This window comes from Vulpes lagopus, chromosome 2, assembly GCF_018345385.1.
Source record: "Vulpes lagopus strain Blue_001 chromosome 2, ASM1834538v1, whole genome shotgun sequence".
NCBI classification, from domain to species: domain Eukaryota; kingdom Metazoa; phylum Chordata; class Mammalia; order Carnivora; family Canidae; genus Vulpes; species Vulpes lagopus.
The window spans coordinates 166108044-166126310 of record NC_054825.1 but is presented as its reverse complement, the minus strand read 5'-3'; the positions used below and the strand labels follow the sequence as shown (position 1 = coordinate 166126310).

Here is an 18267-nt window from a genome sequence, read left to right as displayed (position 1 = left end):
AAAATCTTGGCTACCCTGTATCCCAGTGGGGAGGCATCATTTCCTCAGGGTAATCCCACTACTGGCAAGGCCCCTCTGGTTCTTCCTCTGGGTAAAGGGCACCACCCAAAGAGGCCTCACCCAAAAGAGGCCTCCTTGGGCCACTGCAAAGGTAAAGGTCGAGGAACAGAGCAGAAGGGCTGAGGCCCCCTCCAGTGACTGCTGTAGGAAGCTGCCAAGAGTGAGAAACTGCAAAACACAGTCCCCTTCCCAGGTGCCACCTCAGACAGGAACCTCTCCCTCCTCGGAGCAGACCATCTGGGAAGACCTGGGAGAGGGGCAATCTGTGGAAGTCCCAGGTCACTAATAATGTGATATCCATTGAAATTCCATTCCTGGAGTTTTTTGTTGTTGTTGTTGTTCAAAATGCTTCACTGGGAGCCCAAGAGTTTTTCAGCTAAAGCAAACAGTATATATGGAGGTAAGGGTTTTAAGCATGAATCTTTTTTTGCGTTAATTCTGATTTAAAAAATACGGCACTGATACATTACTGATCTTGATCGCAGAGGTTTTCTGTGGCACCTTCTTAAATTTTGCTCACAAAGTATATAACATAATTGCTTCTGTTACTGAATTACACTTGTCCTGACCCTGCATGAAGGCATTCTAGAATTATGTTTAAGAACATGAGCTCTAGACTTAGTTTGGATTCAAGTCCTGGTTCTGTTTTTCACTAGCTTTGTGGTCCTGGGCAAGCTGCTTAACTTCACTGTGCTTCACTCAATTTTCTTATCTGTAAGTGTGCTGTAAGAATTAGCACCTAATATAACCGTTTGTTGCAAGAATAAAATAAGATAACATGCATAAGAAAATTTAGGCAATATTTTACACATGTGCTTGATCCATGTTAATCATTAGTATTAGTCTTCAGAAAAAATTTCATGAATTAATTTATTACCTCTTTGCCAGTAGCCAACGTATAGGTAATGTTTTAAGAAATTTGTTGTTTTATTTTATTAAGATTTTATTTATTTGAGAGAGAGAGAGCTCAAGTGAGAGAGAGCACAAGAGGGGTGAGGGGTAGAGGGAGAAGCTGACTCCCCATTGATCAGGGAGCCTGATGCTGGGTTGGATTTGGGGGCTCCAGGATCATGACCTGAACCAGAGGCAGACACTCAACTGACTGAGCCACCCAGGCACCCCTTAATTTGTTTAAACTCTTCTGCCGCTCTTGCATGCTTTTCATTTTTCAGTCACAGTAGTTTTAGACTCTCAGCCTCTTGACAGGCAAATTAATAGTTTAAGGATTTTAAAATTCAGATAACAGATCTTGGCTTACAGTAATAGCACACTAAGTGATTTATTTTTCTTAAGATTTTTTAAAATTTGTTTATTCATAGAGACACAGATAGAGAGAGAGAGAGAGAGAGAGAGGCAGAGACAGAGGGAGAAGCAGGCTCCATGCAGGGAGCCCGACGCGGGACTTGACCCCAGGTCTCCAGGATCACACCCTGGACTGAAGGTGGCGCTAAACCGCCGAGCCACCCGGGCTGCCCACCCTAGGTGATTTAGATCAACCTTCTTGCTGAAGACAACATAAGATGCTGGACAAGGTATAAAAACACTTTAAAAACATCAAGCATCAAAGATCTGATAAATCAATGAGAAATAACTAACCAAGTTCCAGGAGAGGATGACAATTTGAAGAGTAAATCTTGGAATTTGGGGACACCTTTACCCCAGACTCATTTGCCAATTCCAAAGAGCAACACCCCTCTCCCCAAGAGGCTGGACATCCCCCTGAATGTCAGAGTTCAAGGCTGTCTAGGGTGGGGACCGTGGTAAAATTTCTATACTTTTGGTCCACCCAATCCTCATACATTTATTCTGTGGAGTTACTTTTCCCTGTGCCCTAGATGAAATTGAAGGTGAATCTCTATATGTATCTGGATCCTTTCAGGTCATAAAATGCAAGCTATAATTTAAAAAGTTTTATGTAGGGGCCGCTGGGTGGCTCAGTGGTTGAGCATCTGCCTTTGGCTTGGGCCGTGATCCCAGAGTCCTGGGATCGAGTCCTGCATTGGGCTCCCAGAGGGAGCCTGCTTCTCCCTCTGCCTGTGTCTCTGCCTCTTTCTCTTTGTGTCTCTCATGAATAAATAAATATTAAAAATCTTTTAAAAAACCCACCAGTTTTATATAAAGTGTCAAGACTACAAACATGATATTTAAGAACAAAACTTACCCTGTACCACACGGTTCTTCTGTAAGTTGGAAACATGGCTGTGATGGGAACATGGCCATCTCTGCACCTGACTTTATTCCTCCTCCTTCCACGTGTTGCCTGTGGCTTTGGTCTTTGGAAAATGGGGGAGGACAACTTCTTACATGACTGTCACCTTGTGAAGATCTAATAAGGTGTTCATTGATGTCCTATCATGGATGGTTCCCAAAGCTGGGTTCACGAGTGTGTGACCTGCACTTAAAAGGGCTTTGAGCTTGGTTTAATGTTTTGCTGTCATCATTTTGAACTTCTTAATAGGTTTTGAATGGAGGACACCACATTTTTATTTTTCACTGGGCCGTGCAAATTCTGTAGCTAGTTTTGCCCTCACTCTAGGTGCCAAGAGCGCTCACTTGGACTTTCCTTAGTGAGGGCAGATGAATCTTTATTCTGGAAGAGGCCAAGTCCTTTCTCAGCCCCAGGCAGCCAGCTGTGCTGGACTCTGCTGAGTGTCCTCTCATTTGCATGGTCTTCCAGGACTTGGCCTCATGTGTCTGTTTTTATTCATGGGCACATGTCTGGTCTAGAGGGATCACCCCACCCTCCCATCTCTGCTTAGAAATACTTGTGGCTGCAGGGTGCTCAGTGTAGCCTTTTCTTCCGTGGTCCACCGTACAAGTACCTACACAAAAACTTGCTTTTACGTTTTCTAGCTGCAAGTCAGATAGCAATCCACCATGTCCTAGGGGGCATACATTAAGTCCTTGAAGTCAGTGGGCACCTTAAAGTCCCATCTCTAGACTTCAGTGAACAGAGAAGCAACCTGCCAGCCCTTTCGTTTTGGAACTCACACAACACCAAAACGGTCTTCACAATTCCTCCTTCATCCCCAACTTCCTCTTCTTCTATGATCCCAAACTGAATAAATCCTTTTGTGGTTTCCTATCATATTTAAAATAGAATTTGGGGGTGCCTGGGTGGCTCAGTTGGCTAAGTGTCTGCATTCCACTCAGGTCATGATCCCAGGGTCCTGGGATCAAGCCCCGCATGCATTATGCTCCCTGCTCAGCAAGGAGCCTGCTTCTTCCTCTGGCCCCCACTCCCACTTGTGCACTCTCTCTCTCTCTCTCTCTCTCTGTCAAGACAAGATCTTAAAACAAACAAACAAACAAACAAAAACCAAAAAGCCAGAATTCAAATTTTGATCCCTGTCCCAAAGGCTTCTGAGTTTCCTCATACCCATTGCCCCTGACCTTCTCCTACCCTCTGCTCCTCCTTCTCTGACTATTCTGGCCTCCTCCCTACTCCTTATAATATGCCAAGAAAATATACTGATGTGCTGTATGAATTACCACTTGACAACAGCTGTATACATTGAAGAGTTCCTTGGAGTCTGCAATATTGTGTACATTTAGAAGTTTTCCTAATAAAGATATTTGGCCATGTCGGTAATAAGAGCATCCCCATCCGGCAGCCATTGCATGGTAACCCAAATAAGTTCCCGAATATCAAAGACAGAGCAGAGTATATACAACACAGAATAACTGGTCATTAGATGTTAGATGTTGCTGTGACAAGAGTTATTATGATCCCCTCAGCTCCCCATCTGTTGTTAGAAACAGTCAATCCCCAGACAGTATCTTTATCTCAAGAACAAGGAACACCTGGAGCTGGCAGCAGGCCAACCCCTTTCTGCTATGATCTGTGAAGAGAGTCCCCTCGCCACACCCTCACCAACAGAGAGGTCTCTCAGTTTTTCCACAATTCACCACCAGCCAACCAAATGCCACCTCTCTCCATCTCCTGTTCCTCTGCCAGCCCAGTTATCATTGCCTTCTGGGGCTCCCAGACTCCTACCTATAGAACTGAGCAGACAGAGAAAGATCAGAAACCACTCTAGGACTTCTGGTGGCTTAACAGAGGGACATCACACTGAACAGTCAGGCACAGGAGTCTCCCATGGGGAGTGAATTAATGGCAAAAAAAAAAAAAAGAGAGAGAATGTTTATTTTATTTTAAAAGATTTTTATTTATTTATTACAGACACAGAGGGAGAGAGAGAGAGAGGCAGAGAGAGAAGCAGGCTCCCTGTAGGGAGTCCTATGTGGGACTCGATCCCAGGTCTCCAGGATCATGCCTTGGGCCAAAGGCAGGCGCCAAACCACTGAGCCACCCAGGGATCCCGAGATAATGTTTATAAAAATGCACATTTTTGCCACGACTGCGGCCCTCTGTGCCCAGGTTGCAGCTCCATGGGTCCATCAAGCGTCTACCCCCTCATAGCCTGCTGCTTTCCTAAGGTGAGCTCAGGGCCCTTCTGACTGCATTTCCTTCTGGCCTGCATATGTCTTGTGACTCTCAGCTCACCCTCCCCATAATGAGGATCTAGTGCACAGTTTTAGGAGAACTTGGACTTTCCCAATGGACAAGAAAAGGCAAAAGTGTTTCTGCTTTCTGCCCTGCAGGAAACACCAAGGCATAAAAATACAAAAATGACTTGCTCCTTTCTGGAAACATGGGGAGAGATATATGAGAATAGTTATCTTACAAAATTACCCAGCCACACCAGGAAGCCACAAAGCAATAAGGAGACAGTTATTAGAATCAGATGCGTATTATAAACTAAGGGGAGAATGTGAGGAGTTTTCACCCCTGAGGCTGGTGACAGATACATTTTGTTTTCTGCAGTGAAGAGAGGAAGCAAAAAGAAAGGCCCATCGTTCACTTGAAAAGTTTTTCAGTCCACCTGCTCCTGGAATGGTGGGTGGGGACAGTACCTGATTCATCTTAGAACCAGATCTGGCTGCTGCCTCCTCACACAACTTCACTGGAGGGTTGAACCTCAGAGGGAGGAAAGGACGAGTGGATAATGCAGTCATGGGGAGGAGCAGGAGGCAGTAACAGAACTGGGGCCATGTTACCCACCCCCTCAGGAAGATTTCAGATCTTTTACTGGAGCCAGAAGGAACAGAAAACCCTCACGTCATTTTGGGGAAAAAAATGGATTCCTGATATATGTAATTTTTAGTAACACGCAATGTACATGTAGCAAAGTATACAAATCATTAAGAGTATAGCTGGATGAAGTTTTATTGTTTATTTACCCATTCTATAATAGGGGAGGAGAAAATGATTTTTCTTCTGAGTTCTGTGCTGAGATCCCTTTAAGAGAAAGGTTAACAAGAGAAAAACAGAAGTTTACTCAGGTGCACTTCATATGCAAATAGGAAATACCCAGGGGAAAAGTGGGTAACTCTCCAAAGTGACCAGAAATTTCAGGATTAAATACCATCCTGATAGTGAAAGGGGAGGAGGGAGGTAGGCCTGTCAGGGAAGAGTAAATGACTTTTTTAAGATTGATTGATTTTAAAGATTTTATTTACTTATTCATGAGAGACACAGAGAGGCAGAGACACAGGCAGAGGGAGAAACAGGCTCCTCACAGGGAGCCTGATGCAGGACTTGATCCCTGGACCCCAGGATCACGCCCTGAGCCAAAGGCAGATGCTCAACCGCTGAGCCACCCAGGTGTCCCACTCTTGATTTCAGCTCAGGTCATGGTCATGGGATGGAGCCCCAAGTCTGGCTCCGTCCTCAGTGCAGGGTCTGCTTGGGATTCTCTCCTTCTCTCTCTGCCCCTCCCCACATGCTCTCTCTCTCAAATCAATCAATCAATCAATCAATCAATCAATCAATCGTGGGAGCCACCCAGGCGCCTCCTTACTGAGGTTTTTTTTTTTTTTTCCTGAGGGGTTTTGATAGCACATTTGCTAGATGGAAAGCTGCGTGCCAGATACCACACTCTGTCTTGATTTGCTCCGTTAAAGATGTGGAGTATGGCATGGAAGCTGTGGCTGGGGTTCAGTCTGCCTATGTCTGGAAGGTCACTATCCCCTGCTGTTTTCTGTCTGCTTGCTTTTGACAAGAGTCAGAAGATGAACTGCATGAAGACACGATGGTACCTGTTAACCCTGAGTCATTCACATCCTCACCTCTGGGCCTCATATCTGGAAGGCGTTTCTGGAAAAATGTAGTTCCCAGACTCAGAAGGGAGTAGTGGTGGTATCGAGCTGAGCATAGAGAGACTGGTGCAGGCCACCCTACTGAAAAACAAGCATTTTTTCTTTCATAATTATCTTTTATAACCATCTTTAACTTCCAAATGAAGGTAGTGGCAATACCATTTTTTTAAAAAAGATTTCATTTATTTATTCATGAGAGACAGAGAGAGGCAGAAACATAGGCAGAGGGAGAAGTAGGCTCCTCACAGGGAGCATTGTGAAAGCCATCTTGATTCATGAGTCATATATGAAGATACATGGAGTTCTAAGTGCAAGTAGCTTACATGACCAGGATATTAGGAAGTAGGGCTAGAAACTCATCAAATAAACTAATGGCCTTTTCTCGGTACAGCAATAACAGGGTGGATAGCAGAGCAGAAAACAATTACCCGATGGCTAACTCACCTACAAGATAAAATTGGGTAAAATACAAATGGGAAGAAATCTTCAAGACTTCCAAAATCACCCCAATCATCCAATCCAGTACAGATTGGATTTCAGGCAGTTGAATTTAGTGGTGTGGAGGCCGAGAAAATTAAGGCCATTCCACTTTAAGTTCAGCGTAAGCACAAGTACAGCCATCCCAGGCCCCTGTCCCCTGTGATTAAGAGCTGAAATTTACATTACTTCCGTTACAGAAAAAAACAAAAACAAAAACAGTTTACAGCTTAAAGTCCTAGAAAGCCCCATATTAGAATGAGAACAGAGCCCAAGCCAAGGGCAGGAAGCCCCATATTAGAATAAGAACAGAGCTCAATGCCCTTGAAAGCCCCACATCAGAATGTAAACAGAACTTGAGAAATTCCTCCACCCCTTCTGGAGGTCCCCTACACCATCCCATAAAAACTAAGCTGAAACCCACCTCGTGGTCCAAGTCCCTGCACCACTGTGTTGGGTATACTTGGACCCAAGCTCGAGCTTGTAAATAAGCCCTTGTGTGTTTGCAAGGGTGTTGGCTCCTTGGTGGTTTCTTGGATATGTAATCTTGGGCACAACAGTGGATTAACCGAAAGAGAGAGGTATCAGTATTGTCTTGTTTGAATGCCGCATCCATGAAGATATAAAGTAAAGGTCACCACCTCTAAAAACAAAACTAATAAATGACTTCAAAAGCAGAAAGTGGAGTAGATCATTTCAAAGTGGGTACTTGAGGAAATAAATCCATATTGTTGGTAGAGCTGGAAACAGAACAGGAATAAAACTGGGAATAACTGTGCCAGGAAATGCGGGAGCGAGGCATGAGGTCTCCTTTTTCATTTGTACAAATTCATGCCTGTTCCAGTTCTTGAGTTAGCAGAGCCTATGTGTTAAGTCTGCTTTAGAGAGCTTTCTGGTGGGTTCAGATGAGAGGAAGGGAGGGAACACATTCCTTGAATGTGTTGCTGGTGGTTTCCCTGCCTAATTACTTCTGGAAGGATCTCCCTAATTGTGTAAATTAAAAGGTCAGGTTTCCTTAACACTGAATAATCCTTTCTGTTAGATCAGGTTTCCTTAACACTGAATAATCCTTTCTGTTATTTAACACTTGTGTGTGTGTATTGATTTTGTAAACCACAGTAGTTTTGTTTGTGATATTTTCTGTAGGATTTCTATATTCTGTTACACAGGATAATAGCCTAGAGCAGAGTTTCTCAATGGAAGTTTTTTTTGTCCTGCTTAAGTCATTTCTGGCAAAGGTTAGAAAATTTCCTACTCCGTGTGTCTCAAGCCCTCTCATTAATCACGATCAGCCTCGAACTCCTCTTATTGCCCTTGTACTGGTCCTCATTCAACATTTCCTGGGACAGGACTGGAATTACTACTATCCATCCCCTGTCTGGAAGCTGGAAATTTACAGGGCTGAAGAACAACTTCAAATTTAAGATTAATTCCATTAAGAGAATAGTAAGTTCAGGGACACCTGGGTGGCTCAGTCGGTGGAGGGTCTGCCTTGGGCTCAGGTCATGATCCCAGGGTCCTGGGATGAGCCCTGGCTTTGGCCTGCTCGGCTCAGCAGGGAATCTGCTTCTCCCTCTCCCTCTGCCTCGTGCCCCTCCCCGCCCCCCACTTCATGCTCTCTTTCTGGCTCACTCACTCTTTCAAATGAATAAATATCTAAAAAAAAAAAAAAAAAATTAAGTTCCAACAAGGAAAGGGAAAAAGAAAGGGTGGAGAAAAAATAAAAACAACCCAGAAAACCTAAAATAACCCAGAATTTTCAGATCTGGCCCTGGTTTGCCAGGAGCATCATTCAGGAGTGGGCGAGCTCAGCTGTGGATCTGGGGGCAGAGAGGGTCAGAAACTGAGGGAGAGATACTGGCTCCCCAGGTCCTGGCTGCATTCCTCCTCATGACTGGATGCCTGGGAAGTGCTATCCTTCCCTGTGCTCAAAGAAGCACTCTGCTGATGTGTAATGTAATGGTTCCTTGGTCCATGAGCTTAAATAAACCAGAACAGATGTTTCAAAATCCAAGACAGAAAAAAACTGATGAGCCAGAAATTCAAAACTGCTCACAAATAGAAGGTAGTTGATGATGGATTATTTCCAGAACAAGTGTTCTGCAAAGACTCTTGAGAGAGAAATGTCATACCATGGGGGAAAATGCATCAGAGCTTATTTTTATCTAAATGAGGGAGCAAGTGGCAAGTAAAGCAGGCCAATTCAACATCAGCAAGTAGTCAAATGAGTAAATCTCTATCAAAATGATAGAACTAGTCCAATGGCATTTCCAGAAGGGCTTAAAAAAGGATTATCTCCTTGAATAAAAATTGTGAGTTTTCCAAACTGACTTTTATGAACTAAACTACCTAAGGCATAGGGAGCTGTATTGCTTTGCTTGGGTGAAAAAATAGAGAAAAAATTAAGGAAGGAACAAAATAATCATTAATGCCGTTACTCCTCAAAATTTTACAAATTACAACTCATCAAAATGGGAAGAAGGAAGTCCTACAGACAAGCCAAGAAACCAGTATTATTTACAAGGCTCCAAACCAGAAAAAGTTACTGTTGTACTTTGAGGAATGTACCTAGAGCAGAGTGCTTTGGGGGTGGGGGGGGCAGGAGTGCCTAATTTTACTTCTTACAATTTGGTTCATCTTATTATTAGGCTAATCTCACACATTCCTGCCGCTTCACAGAATTGTTTTGGCCTCTACAAGTTGCTGTAAGCCTTCTGGAAGTTAGAGTGGGAGGCTAGTTCTCCCACAGGTCTTGCATTTAGACTCCGTGCAATGCCACTTTTTCAGTTGTGTGGATTAAGAAACTTATAGTCAGGGGCACCTGGGTGGCTCAATTAGTGGAGCATGCGACTTTTTTTATCTCAGGGTCATGCATTTGAGCCCCAGGTTGAGTGTAGAGATTTCTTAAAAATACAGTCTTAAGGGAACACCTGGGTGACTCAGTGGTTGAGCATCTGCCTTTGGCTCAGGGCATGATCCTGGAGGGATTCGAGATCGAGTCCCACTTTGGGCTCCTTGCATGGAGCCTGCTTCTCCCTCTGCCTGTGTCTCTGCCTCTCTTTCTGTGTCTCTTGTGAATAAATAAATAAAATCTCAAAAAAAAAATACAGTCTTAAAACAACTTACAGTCAAGTTGACTAAAGGGAAGCAATCCTTGAAGCTGAGAATTCATCCCAATTTATCATGGTGTTTGATAGTGTTGGATTATAGAATCAGCATGTTGATCATTAGATGTTCAAAAAGAATTCAAGGGGTGTCTGGGTTAAGCATCCAGCTCTTGCAGGTCTTGATCTGAGGGTCATGAGTTCCTGTGTGTCTTTTCTTTTTAAAAACAACCAGAGAGGGACGTCCAGGTGGCTCAATCTGTTGAATGTCCACTCCTTGGTTTTGGCCCAGCTCATGATCCAGTCATGAGATCCAGCCCTGGGTTAGGTTCTGCGCTCCACATGGAGTCTGCTTGGGAGATTCTATCCCTCTCCCTCCTCTACACCCCTAACCCCATGCTCTGTCCTATACATACATACATACATACATACATACTTTAAAAAAAACACAAAAAACCCTGAATAAATAGGTATAAATATAGTTACTGAGGTAAATGCAATATAAGGCAAAGGAAACCAAACCACATTATTATTTAATGAAGTATATAATTCAAAGCTATAATTTGCAGTTGGGGCAAAAGAAGCTCTTCAGATTGCTGAGTCCAATTCCTGAATAAGATCTACTAACATTAACAAGTCTTTAATCTGACAGTGTTTATAAATACAAAAACCTATTCCCGTTTACAGTTAGAAGAAACAAAAACAAAAACAAAACAAAAGTGTAACAAAACTTTAAAAAACTAGGGGCGCCTGGGTGGCTTAGTGGTTGAGTGTCTGCTTTTGGCTTAGGGCATGATCCTGGGGTCCTGGGATTGAGTCCTGTGTCGGGCTTCCAGCACGAAGCCTGCTTCTCCCTCTGCCTGTGTCTCTGCCTCTTTCTGTGAGTCTCTCATGAATAAATAAATAAAATCTTTTAAAAAGACTTTTAAAAACTCTGCCTTAAAAAAATGGGTCATTAAAAAGGATATTGTTACAGAGACATTATTTGCCTGAGTTGGAGAGAGAACATTGTAAGGGGACAGACTTTGGGTCAAGCAGAACACAGTAGTCTAGAAGCTTTCACTAAAGAGAGGTTTCTTTTTGTTGGTTCTCTTCTCTATAGTATAGACTGGACTGCAGTGTAAATTGCAGCATAGGCTGCATTCAGAAGTGGCTTCCAGAAGCTTTCAAGGCTATATATAATCTTCCTTTTGCACATTCCTCAGCAAAACGTGAAGCAGAGACTATACTCTGCCTATACTATACTCTCTGACTATACTCTCATTCTACCGTAACCTTTTCCTGTTGGTCACCTCACACACAAACTTGTGGGGATCGATTAAGTGTAAGCCTTAAAAAAAAAAATCTTGAGTGCTTGCTTTGGCAGCACCTATACTAAAATTAGAACGATACAGAGAAGATTAGTGTGGCCCCTGTGCATGAGGATGACTTGCACGTTCATGAAGCATTCCATATTTTTAATTTTTATTATATTTTTAAAAGATCTTATTTATTTATTCATGAGAGACACAGAGAGAGAGAGAGGCAGAGAGAGGCAGAGACACAGGCAGAAGGAGAAGCAGGCTCCATGCAGGGAGCTGACACAGGACTCGATCCCAGGTCTCCATGACCATGCCCTGGGCCGAAGGCAGACACACCCAATGGCTGAGCCACCCAGGTGTCCATATTTTTTAAAAATTAATTTTGAAATAAATTTAGCCTTAGAATTTCAAAAACGGTCAGAGTTTCCATATACCCTTCATTCAACCTCCCCAAATATGATCCTCTTACATAACCATAGTACAACGATCAGAACTGGGAAATTAATATTAGTGTAATGCTATTAAATAAACTAGAAGCCTTATTCAGATTTCACGAGGTTTTCCACTTGTATCCCTTTTATGTCCCATGATTCAAAATGATGCACTTCCTTATTACGTCTCCTTGGTCTCCTCCAAACTGGCAGCATCTTAGACTTTCCTTGTCTCCTGTGACTTGGACATTTTGAAGAGTAGGTAAGTCATCAGTTCTTTTGTAGAGTGGCTCTCAGTTTGGCGTGGGCACTGAAGTTCTCAATTTCTGGTGAGGAGATCCCAAAATTCATGGGGTTTTTCCTTTGCGTCACGTCAAAGGGCTCATGATGTTGCTGTTAGGTTTAATCACTATTTTAGGTGTTTTCTTTTCCAGATTTCTTCACTATAAAGTTACTATTCACTTTTCCATCACCAGGTAAATTGTGTTCTGCTTGTTTTTAATTTTTTTAAAGATTATTTATTTATTTATTCAGAGAGAGAGAGTGAGAGAGGCAGAGACAGAAGCAGGCTCCATGCAGGGACCCCAACGTGGGACTCGATCCCGGGTCTCCAGGATCACACCCCGGGCTGCAGGAGGCCCTAAACCGCTGCGCCACCAGCCTGCCCTGTGTTCTTCTTGTAAGTCGATTATTACTTGAGTTCTTTGGCTGGTGTGATGGCTCTTTTTTTTTGGGGGGGGGGGGGGGGGATGGCTCTTTTTATGTGTCAACTTGACTGGATCTTGGAAATGCCAGAGTCTTGGTTAAACGTTATTTCCACGTGTATTTGGGAGGGTGTTTCTGGAAGAGATGAGTATTTGAATAGGTAGACTGAGTGAAGCAGATGACCCTCCTCAAGGAACAGGATTTCTCTGGCCTCACCTTTATGATCAAGGACTAGGCAATGCTGTAGGTTGCAGAATTGCCTTGGAGCAGCCAAATGACCTCAGGGATTCTCTCGGGAATGCTGCCCATCTTGCAGTAAGCAGTGGTAAAAGAAAGGGGCTCTTCCAGCTGCTGGCTCAGCTTTAGCTTGGGGTTTAGGACAGCTCCTTTGTTCCAAGAAGCATTGAGAACAAAGACAAAACTCCATCCTTTGTGGAGTAGACTGGAATATAAAGCCCCATGACAGCAGGAGTTTTATTCTACCAGAGTCAGCTACAGAGGTACAGATCCTAATGGCTCCCCAAATAAGTACTTGGAAGTATTATGCATATCATAGGACACCTGATCCATGAACTGGGGTCAGGTAGTATGCGGTGGGTAGGAAGAATTGGGCCTCGGCCATCCTCTCTCCCTTTCTCTGCTCTATACTTAGGGGGAATGATACCTGCAGACTGTTTGCCAGGTTTCAGTGTCAGCTAGCTTTGGGTTTGAGTCAGCTTAAAGGGTGGGGTGGGGAGACATGGGCAGGAGGCTGGAAGAAGAGAAGAGAGAACCAGGGTATTGTGGGGCATCTCAAGTGGGTGGGGGCTGGCAGCTGGTAGCATGGATGCTGAAAGAATTTACCCGAGGAGGAACAAAAGAGATAGAGGTTTATTGAATACGCCACAAGGGATCAGTGAGCAGGATAGCAGAGGAGAGACTGTGTGCCGCGAGGTGGTAGTGAGGGGCTATAGTTATAGGACAGAGTGAGGGAGTTGGGAACAGATGGAATTTTTTCCTTTTTTGATAATCTTAGGGACTGCACCGGGTTGTACTTGGTCAGTTAAGGCCTATGGCTTAATGAACCTGTGCGTGTCTGCTCAGTGGTCACTGTGGGCCTTTTTGCCCTGCTCAGGTTTCCATTGGTCAGGCCTATTGCCTAAAAGCAGCTTCTACAGGTATCTATCTCCCCTGTCCTCCTGCCTTGGCCAGCCCCCATGGCAGGAACTGCACCTCCACCTCCCCAGCCTTAGTCCCCGCCAGTCAGACCTGCTGATTCCAGTTTTCTTTGGTGTTTCCTTCCCTGGGCTCTGAGAGCCTCACCTCTTGCCTTTTCTTTCCAGTAAAGGGGTGGGCATGGCTACTTTTTGCTGCTGACCTGGGGCATCACCACACGATGCCCTGCTCGACCCTCAGTGCCTCCATCCCGTTTGGCCAATTCTCTGTATTAAATTCCTCTGCTGTAAATACTCAAAGTAATTCCTGTTTTCCTGGAGAGAACCTGACTGAAACAGATATCTAGAAAGCCGAGATTCATGAAGCTGGCAGGTGTGGTGACACAATTAAGAATAACGTGTTTAAAAAAAAAAAAAAAGAATAACGTGTTTTAGATAATAGAGTCAAGGTAAATATAATCATTTTGTTTAGAAGCTTACTGGCCACCATGAGCTGGAGATGAGAGCCAGAATTACAGGGTCTCATTTACATACCCTTATGGAGGGAGAGGCTAAGAAACTCAATAACGTCAAAATTTATTTAGAGAACATAGGAGAAGAGACAGGGGTCTGTCAGAATGTGCCTCAGGTCTCCTAGTTGGAGTATAGTGGAGACCTTGGGTTAGGAGAGTAGGTAACCATCAGCTGGAAGCATGAAGGGGAATTGAGAAGAAGGAAGAGCATTACAGTGTCATAGTTTTTTGGTTTTTTTTTTTTAAGATTTATTTATTCATGAGAGACAGAGAGAGAGAGAGAGAGAGAGAGGCAGAGACACAAGCAGAGGGAGAAGCAGGCTCCATGCAGGGAGCCCGATGTGGGACTTGATCCCAGGACTCCAGGATCAGGCCCTGGACTGAAGGCGGTGCCAAACCACTGAGCCCCGGGGGCTGTGTGTGTCTCATAAATAAATAAAATCAATCTGTGTGTGTCTCTCATAAATAAATAAAATCTTAAAAAAAATAAAAAATAATAATTTTAACCAAGAGCAACCCCTTATTAACATATGAGATCAAAAGGGGAAAGACACAGAGGCAGGAATTTCCTGTTGAATCTCTTACTGAGGAATCACTGCAGTATAACATTTAGAAGAGGGTGCCTCTGTCAGGGCCTCTGAGAGAAAATTTACATTCAGAAAGAACCTATCTAGTATGTAATACACTATAACCCTGTTCTGCAAAGATCTCTACTCAATAGGCTGATAAGAGAGGAAGGGGCTGAGAGAAATACATGGTGCTCTGAGGTTGGTGCCAAGATAGGAGCAAACAGAGGGGGGAAACATAGCCAAAAAGAGAAGACAGGACAATTCTGTTGGAGGAATTTTCAGATGCAAGCATCAAGTGTTTGACTTGGGTGCCATCTACTGTGCAGATGATGAGGGACAACACAAGACGTTTCATTTCCCCCACTTTGTCCTGATCTGCATTAGCAAGATTTGTAGATTTTGATCTTTCACAAATTCCATTCTTCCCTATTTATAGTTTCTCCACCTTCTTTGGGAGATTTCAGAGTTGAGAATTTTAACACTAGGAGTTTGGCTTCATTCTATCTTCTTCCCCCCCCCCCCCACCCCTCCCTCCCTTCCTACTTCCCTCCCTCCCTCCCTCCCTCGTCTCTCGCCTCCTTTTTGTAACACACAGTCCTTTGGTGCTACTAGTAAACCCTGCACATTGTTCCTCGCTTGATGTAAATGGATTCCCAGATCCCTGGCAATGAGGGTGGAAGGAGTGGGGCAGCCACACCCATGACTTTGAAGACGGTCTTGGGTGCACTTCTCTTTCCGAGTTTCCCTCAAATGTGTCTTTCAGTTTTTCCTTGTGGACCTCAGATTGTTCTCCTTTATTTTCAATGGTCAGTTCGGGTCCTGTCAGTTTTTCTAGAACAGATTTTTTTAGAATACTTCTGGCTAAGGAGTCCCAAACCTGAATATAGCTCAGAGGCTGGCCATTTAGCTTCTGATGGCACCATTCTCAGAAGACAAGCTTGCATACAGTGTTTTATTAATAGCTACCCAGATAGTACTGTAGCTGCTTGTGCAGCTTCTAATTCCTCTAATTCCTTTGTAGATTTTGCTCATGTTATGAACTCTTTTGCCAAATTTATGAGATCCTCAGACATCCAAAGGTATGAACATTTACCATACACTCAGGGGCCTTCTAGTCAGTGAGCTGTGTTAAAGGGGTCAGTGCATTTAAAATTTTCCAGGTGGGGTGCCTGGGTGGCTCAGTGGTTGAGCATATGCCTTTGGCTCAGGTCATGATCCTGGAGTCCTGGGATTGAGTCCCACACTGGGCTCCCCAGAGGGAGCCTGCTTCTCCCTCTGCCTATGTCTCTGCCTCTTTCTCTGTATCTCTCATGAATAAATAAAATCTTAAAAATAAGTAAATAAAATAAAATTTCCCAGGTGCTAATGGATGGGCAAGTAAAGCTGTAGGAGGCCAGCCACCTTGACTTTAAGGTTTTATAACTTGACACTGGTCAAATTAAGATAAGGGTGATCTCCCATCCTGCAAAGCAGCCATTTGCCTCAGTGAAGCTACTTCCATTTCAGCAGAGAACAATGCAGGACTATAGTCACTTGATGATGTTTAAATAGTATAAGACGGTGATGGTGGGCAACCAATGAAATCAAGGATAGCTTTGATTTTTATTTATTTAAGTAATCTCTAGACCCAATGTAAGGCTCGAACTCACAGCCCCGAGATTAAGAGTCACATGCTCTTCTGATTGAGCAGCTAGGTGCCTCCTAGGATATCTTTGATTTTTTTTTTTTTAATTTCGTTTATTTAGAGAGAAAGGGAGCAGGGGAGGAATTGAGGGAGAGGTAATTTTTTTAAAAGATTTTATTTATTAAAAAATATTTTATTTATTTATTCATGAAAGACACACGGAGAGAGGCAGAGACATAGGCAGAGAGAGGAGCAGGATCCCTATGGGGAGCTGATGTGGGACTTGATCCCAGGACCCTGGGGTTGCGACCTGAACCAAAGGCAGACGCTCAACCACTGAGCCACACCAGCATGCCAAGAGAGAGAGAATCTTGAGCAGACTCAGCACTGAGTGCTGAGCCTGATGCTGTACTTGCTCTCAAGACCCCAAGATCATGACCTGAGCTGAAACTGAGAGTCAGAGGCTTAACCTACTGAGCCACCCAGGTGCCCCTGTATATCTTTGATTTTTAATCTAAAAGTTTATATTTGCCAGTTGTTTTTAAAAGGAAGTTGTTGGAAATAGATACTTACATATATGCACATATATACATAGACATACACATCATACTCACATATATATACTTAAAGTCGATCTTTACATTTTTCCTGGTATTCCTACGCCCCTTATCTTGGGCTTGGATGAGCACTTAACAGTCGACTAAAATCAAATAGGAGTTTTATTGAATTTGATAGACTTAACGTCCTTTATTTCCAATTTTTAAATGATTTTATTTTATTTTTATTATTATTATTATTTTTTAGAGATCTGAAGTGGTTTCACTTTTATTTCCTTCACTTTAAGCCAATCATGAAATTTCACAGTGATTTCTGGGGTGGGGGCAGAAGGATGGTGGTATAAAGAGTCGTCAGGGCTGTGGGGGCCCGAGGACAGGCAGGCCAGGCAGGGCTCACTGAGGCAGCTGCAGGAGCACAGACTGTCCAGCCGGCAGGTAGGTGATGTTCCGAGAGCGTGACAGCTGGTACGTGATGTCCTCTGCAGCCTCCAGCTTGCACGGCTCTATGAGGCCGTCACCCGCTGTGGCGAGTGAGTGGGCAATCAGCTTGGCTGCCTTGGAGTCGCCCTGGGCGGAGATGATGGCTGCCTTCTTCTGCTGCTCAGCTTTTTCCACCACAAATCTGGCTGTCTCTGATTCCTGCTGAGCCACCTGTTTGGCTTCTACTGCTTCTGTGAACTCCTTCCCGAAGGTCAGATGCGTCAAGGACACGTCATCCAGGATGAGCCCAAAGGTTGCTGCTCGCTCTGTAAGGTCATCGCTCACCTGTCTGGAGACCAGCTCTCTCTGGGTGATCAGTTCTCCAGCATCAAAGTGAGCCACCACCGACTTGAGGATCTCTGTAGTGATAGACGGTAGCACCCATTCATCATAGTCCTCCCCGATGCTGGTGAAGATGCGAGGAAGCTGGCTGGCGACTGGTCGGAAAAGGGTGCGCAGGATGCTGTTGACATTCTGTAAATCTTTGCTACCAGTGATTACTGGCACATTACGTGGTCGAGAGCGGCAATCAAAGATAATAGGTTTCTGTACCCAAGGGATGAGAAAGTGAGTCCCTTCTCCTACCACAATGTCCTGTACTCCACGGAACCGGTCAAAGATGACAGCTCTGTGGCCAGCATCCACCTTATACAAGGCAGAATTCACCACTCCTCCTGCAACAGCTAAGGCCAGGCTGAACTTGCCAATGGACTCAAACACTTTGGCAGCCATATCTCCTTCTGTTGGACCCACTCACACCTGCTTCCACTCTGACATCCACATGAATTCCTCAGCCCCAATTTTTAAATGATTTTAAAAGTGAGAAAAGAAAAAAGCCCTCTGCCCTTCCTCCAACATCCAGGAACTGACCTGCACTCCACCCAGGACTTGGTGTTGTCCTGTGAGCATAAAGAACTTTACAGATCATCAACATCAGGCAAGGCCACTCTGTAACTATGATGGAAAAAAAAAATCAGGCCACTCCAGAATCATGGCTGAAGAAAAACACATGAGCATTGCTCAAACCCCAGAAATGACCCCTCTGTCACAGCAAAGTGACTGCTGCTTCTTGGCCAGTTCCAGCTTTAACTTCACTCTGGTCTTGCCTCCTGGATAATATGGAGATCCTCA

The 18267-nt window shown here is 44.1% G+C and overlaps 1 protein-coding gene and 1 non-coding gene across 2 annotated transcripts; one reads left to right on the top strand and one right to left on the bottom strand.

Annotated features, from left to right (window-relative positions):
• Positions 1–11153: 11153 nt before the first annotated feature.
• LOC121485920 lies at positions 11154–11262 on the top strand. Its single transcript, XR_005986424.1, has one exon. It is a non-coding gene; the product is annotated as a U6 spliceosomal RNA (small nuclear RNA).
• Positions 11263–16902: 5640 nt separating this feature from the next.
• Positions 16903–17906, bottom strand: LOC121485672 (prohibitin-like). Its single transcript, XM_041746364.1, has one exon. The coding sequence runs from the start codon at positions 17866–17868 to the stop codon at positions 17050–17052; it is 819 nt and encodes a 272-aa protein (XP_041602298.1). The 5' UTR covers positions 17869–17906; the 3' UTR covers positions 16903–17049.
• Positions 17907–18267: the final 361 nt, after the last annotated feature.

What these genes read in the sequence shown, in the direction of transcription:
- LOC121485672 (XM_041746364.1), bottom strand. Translation starts at nt 17,868, where the DNA reads ATGGCTGCCAAAGTGTTTGAGTCCATTGGCAAGTTCAGCCTGGCCTTA.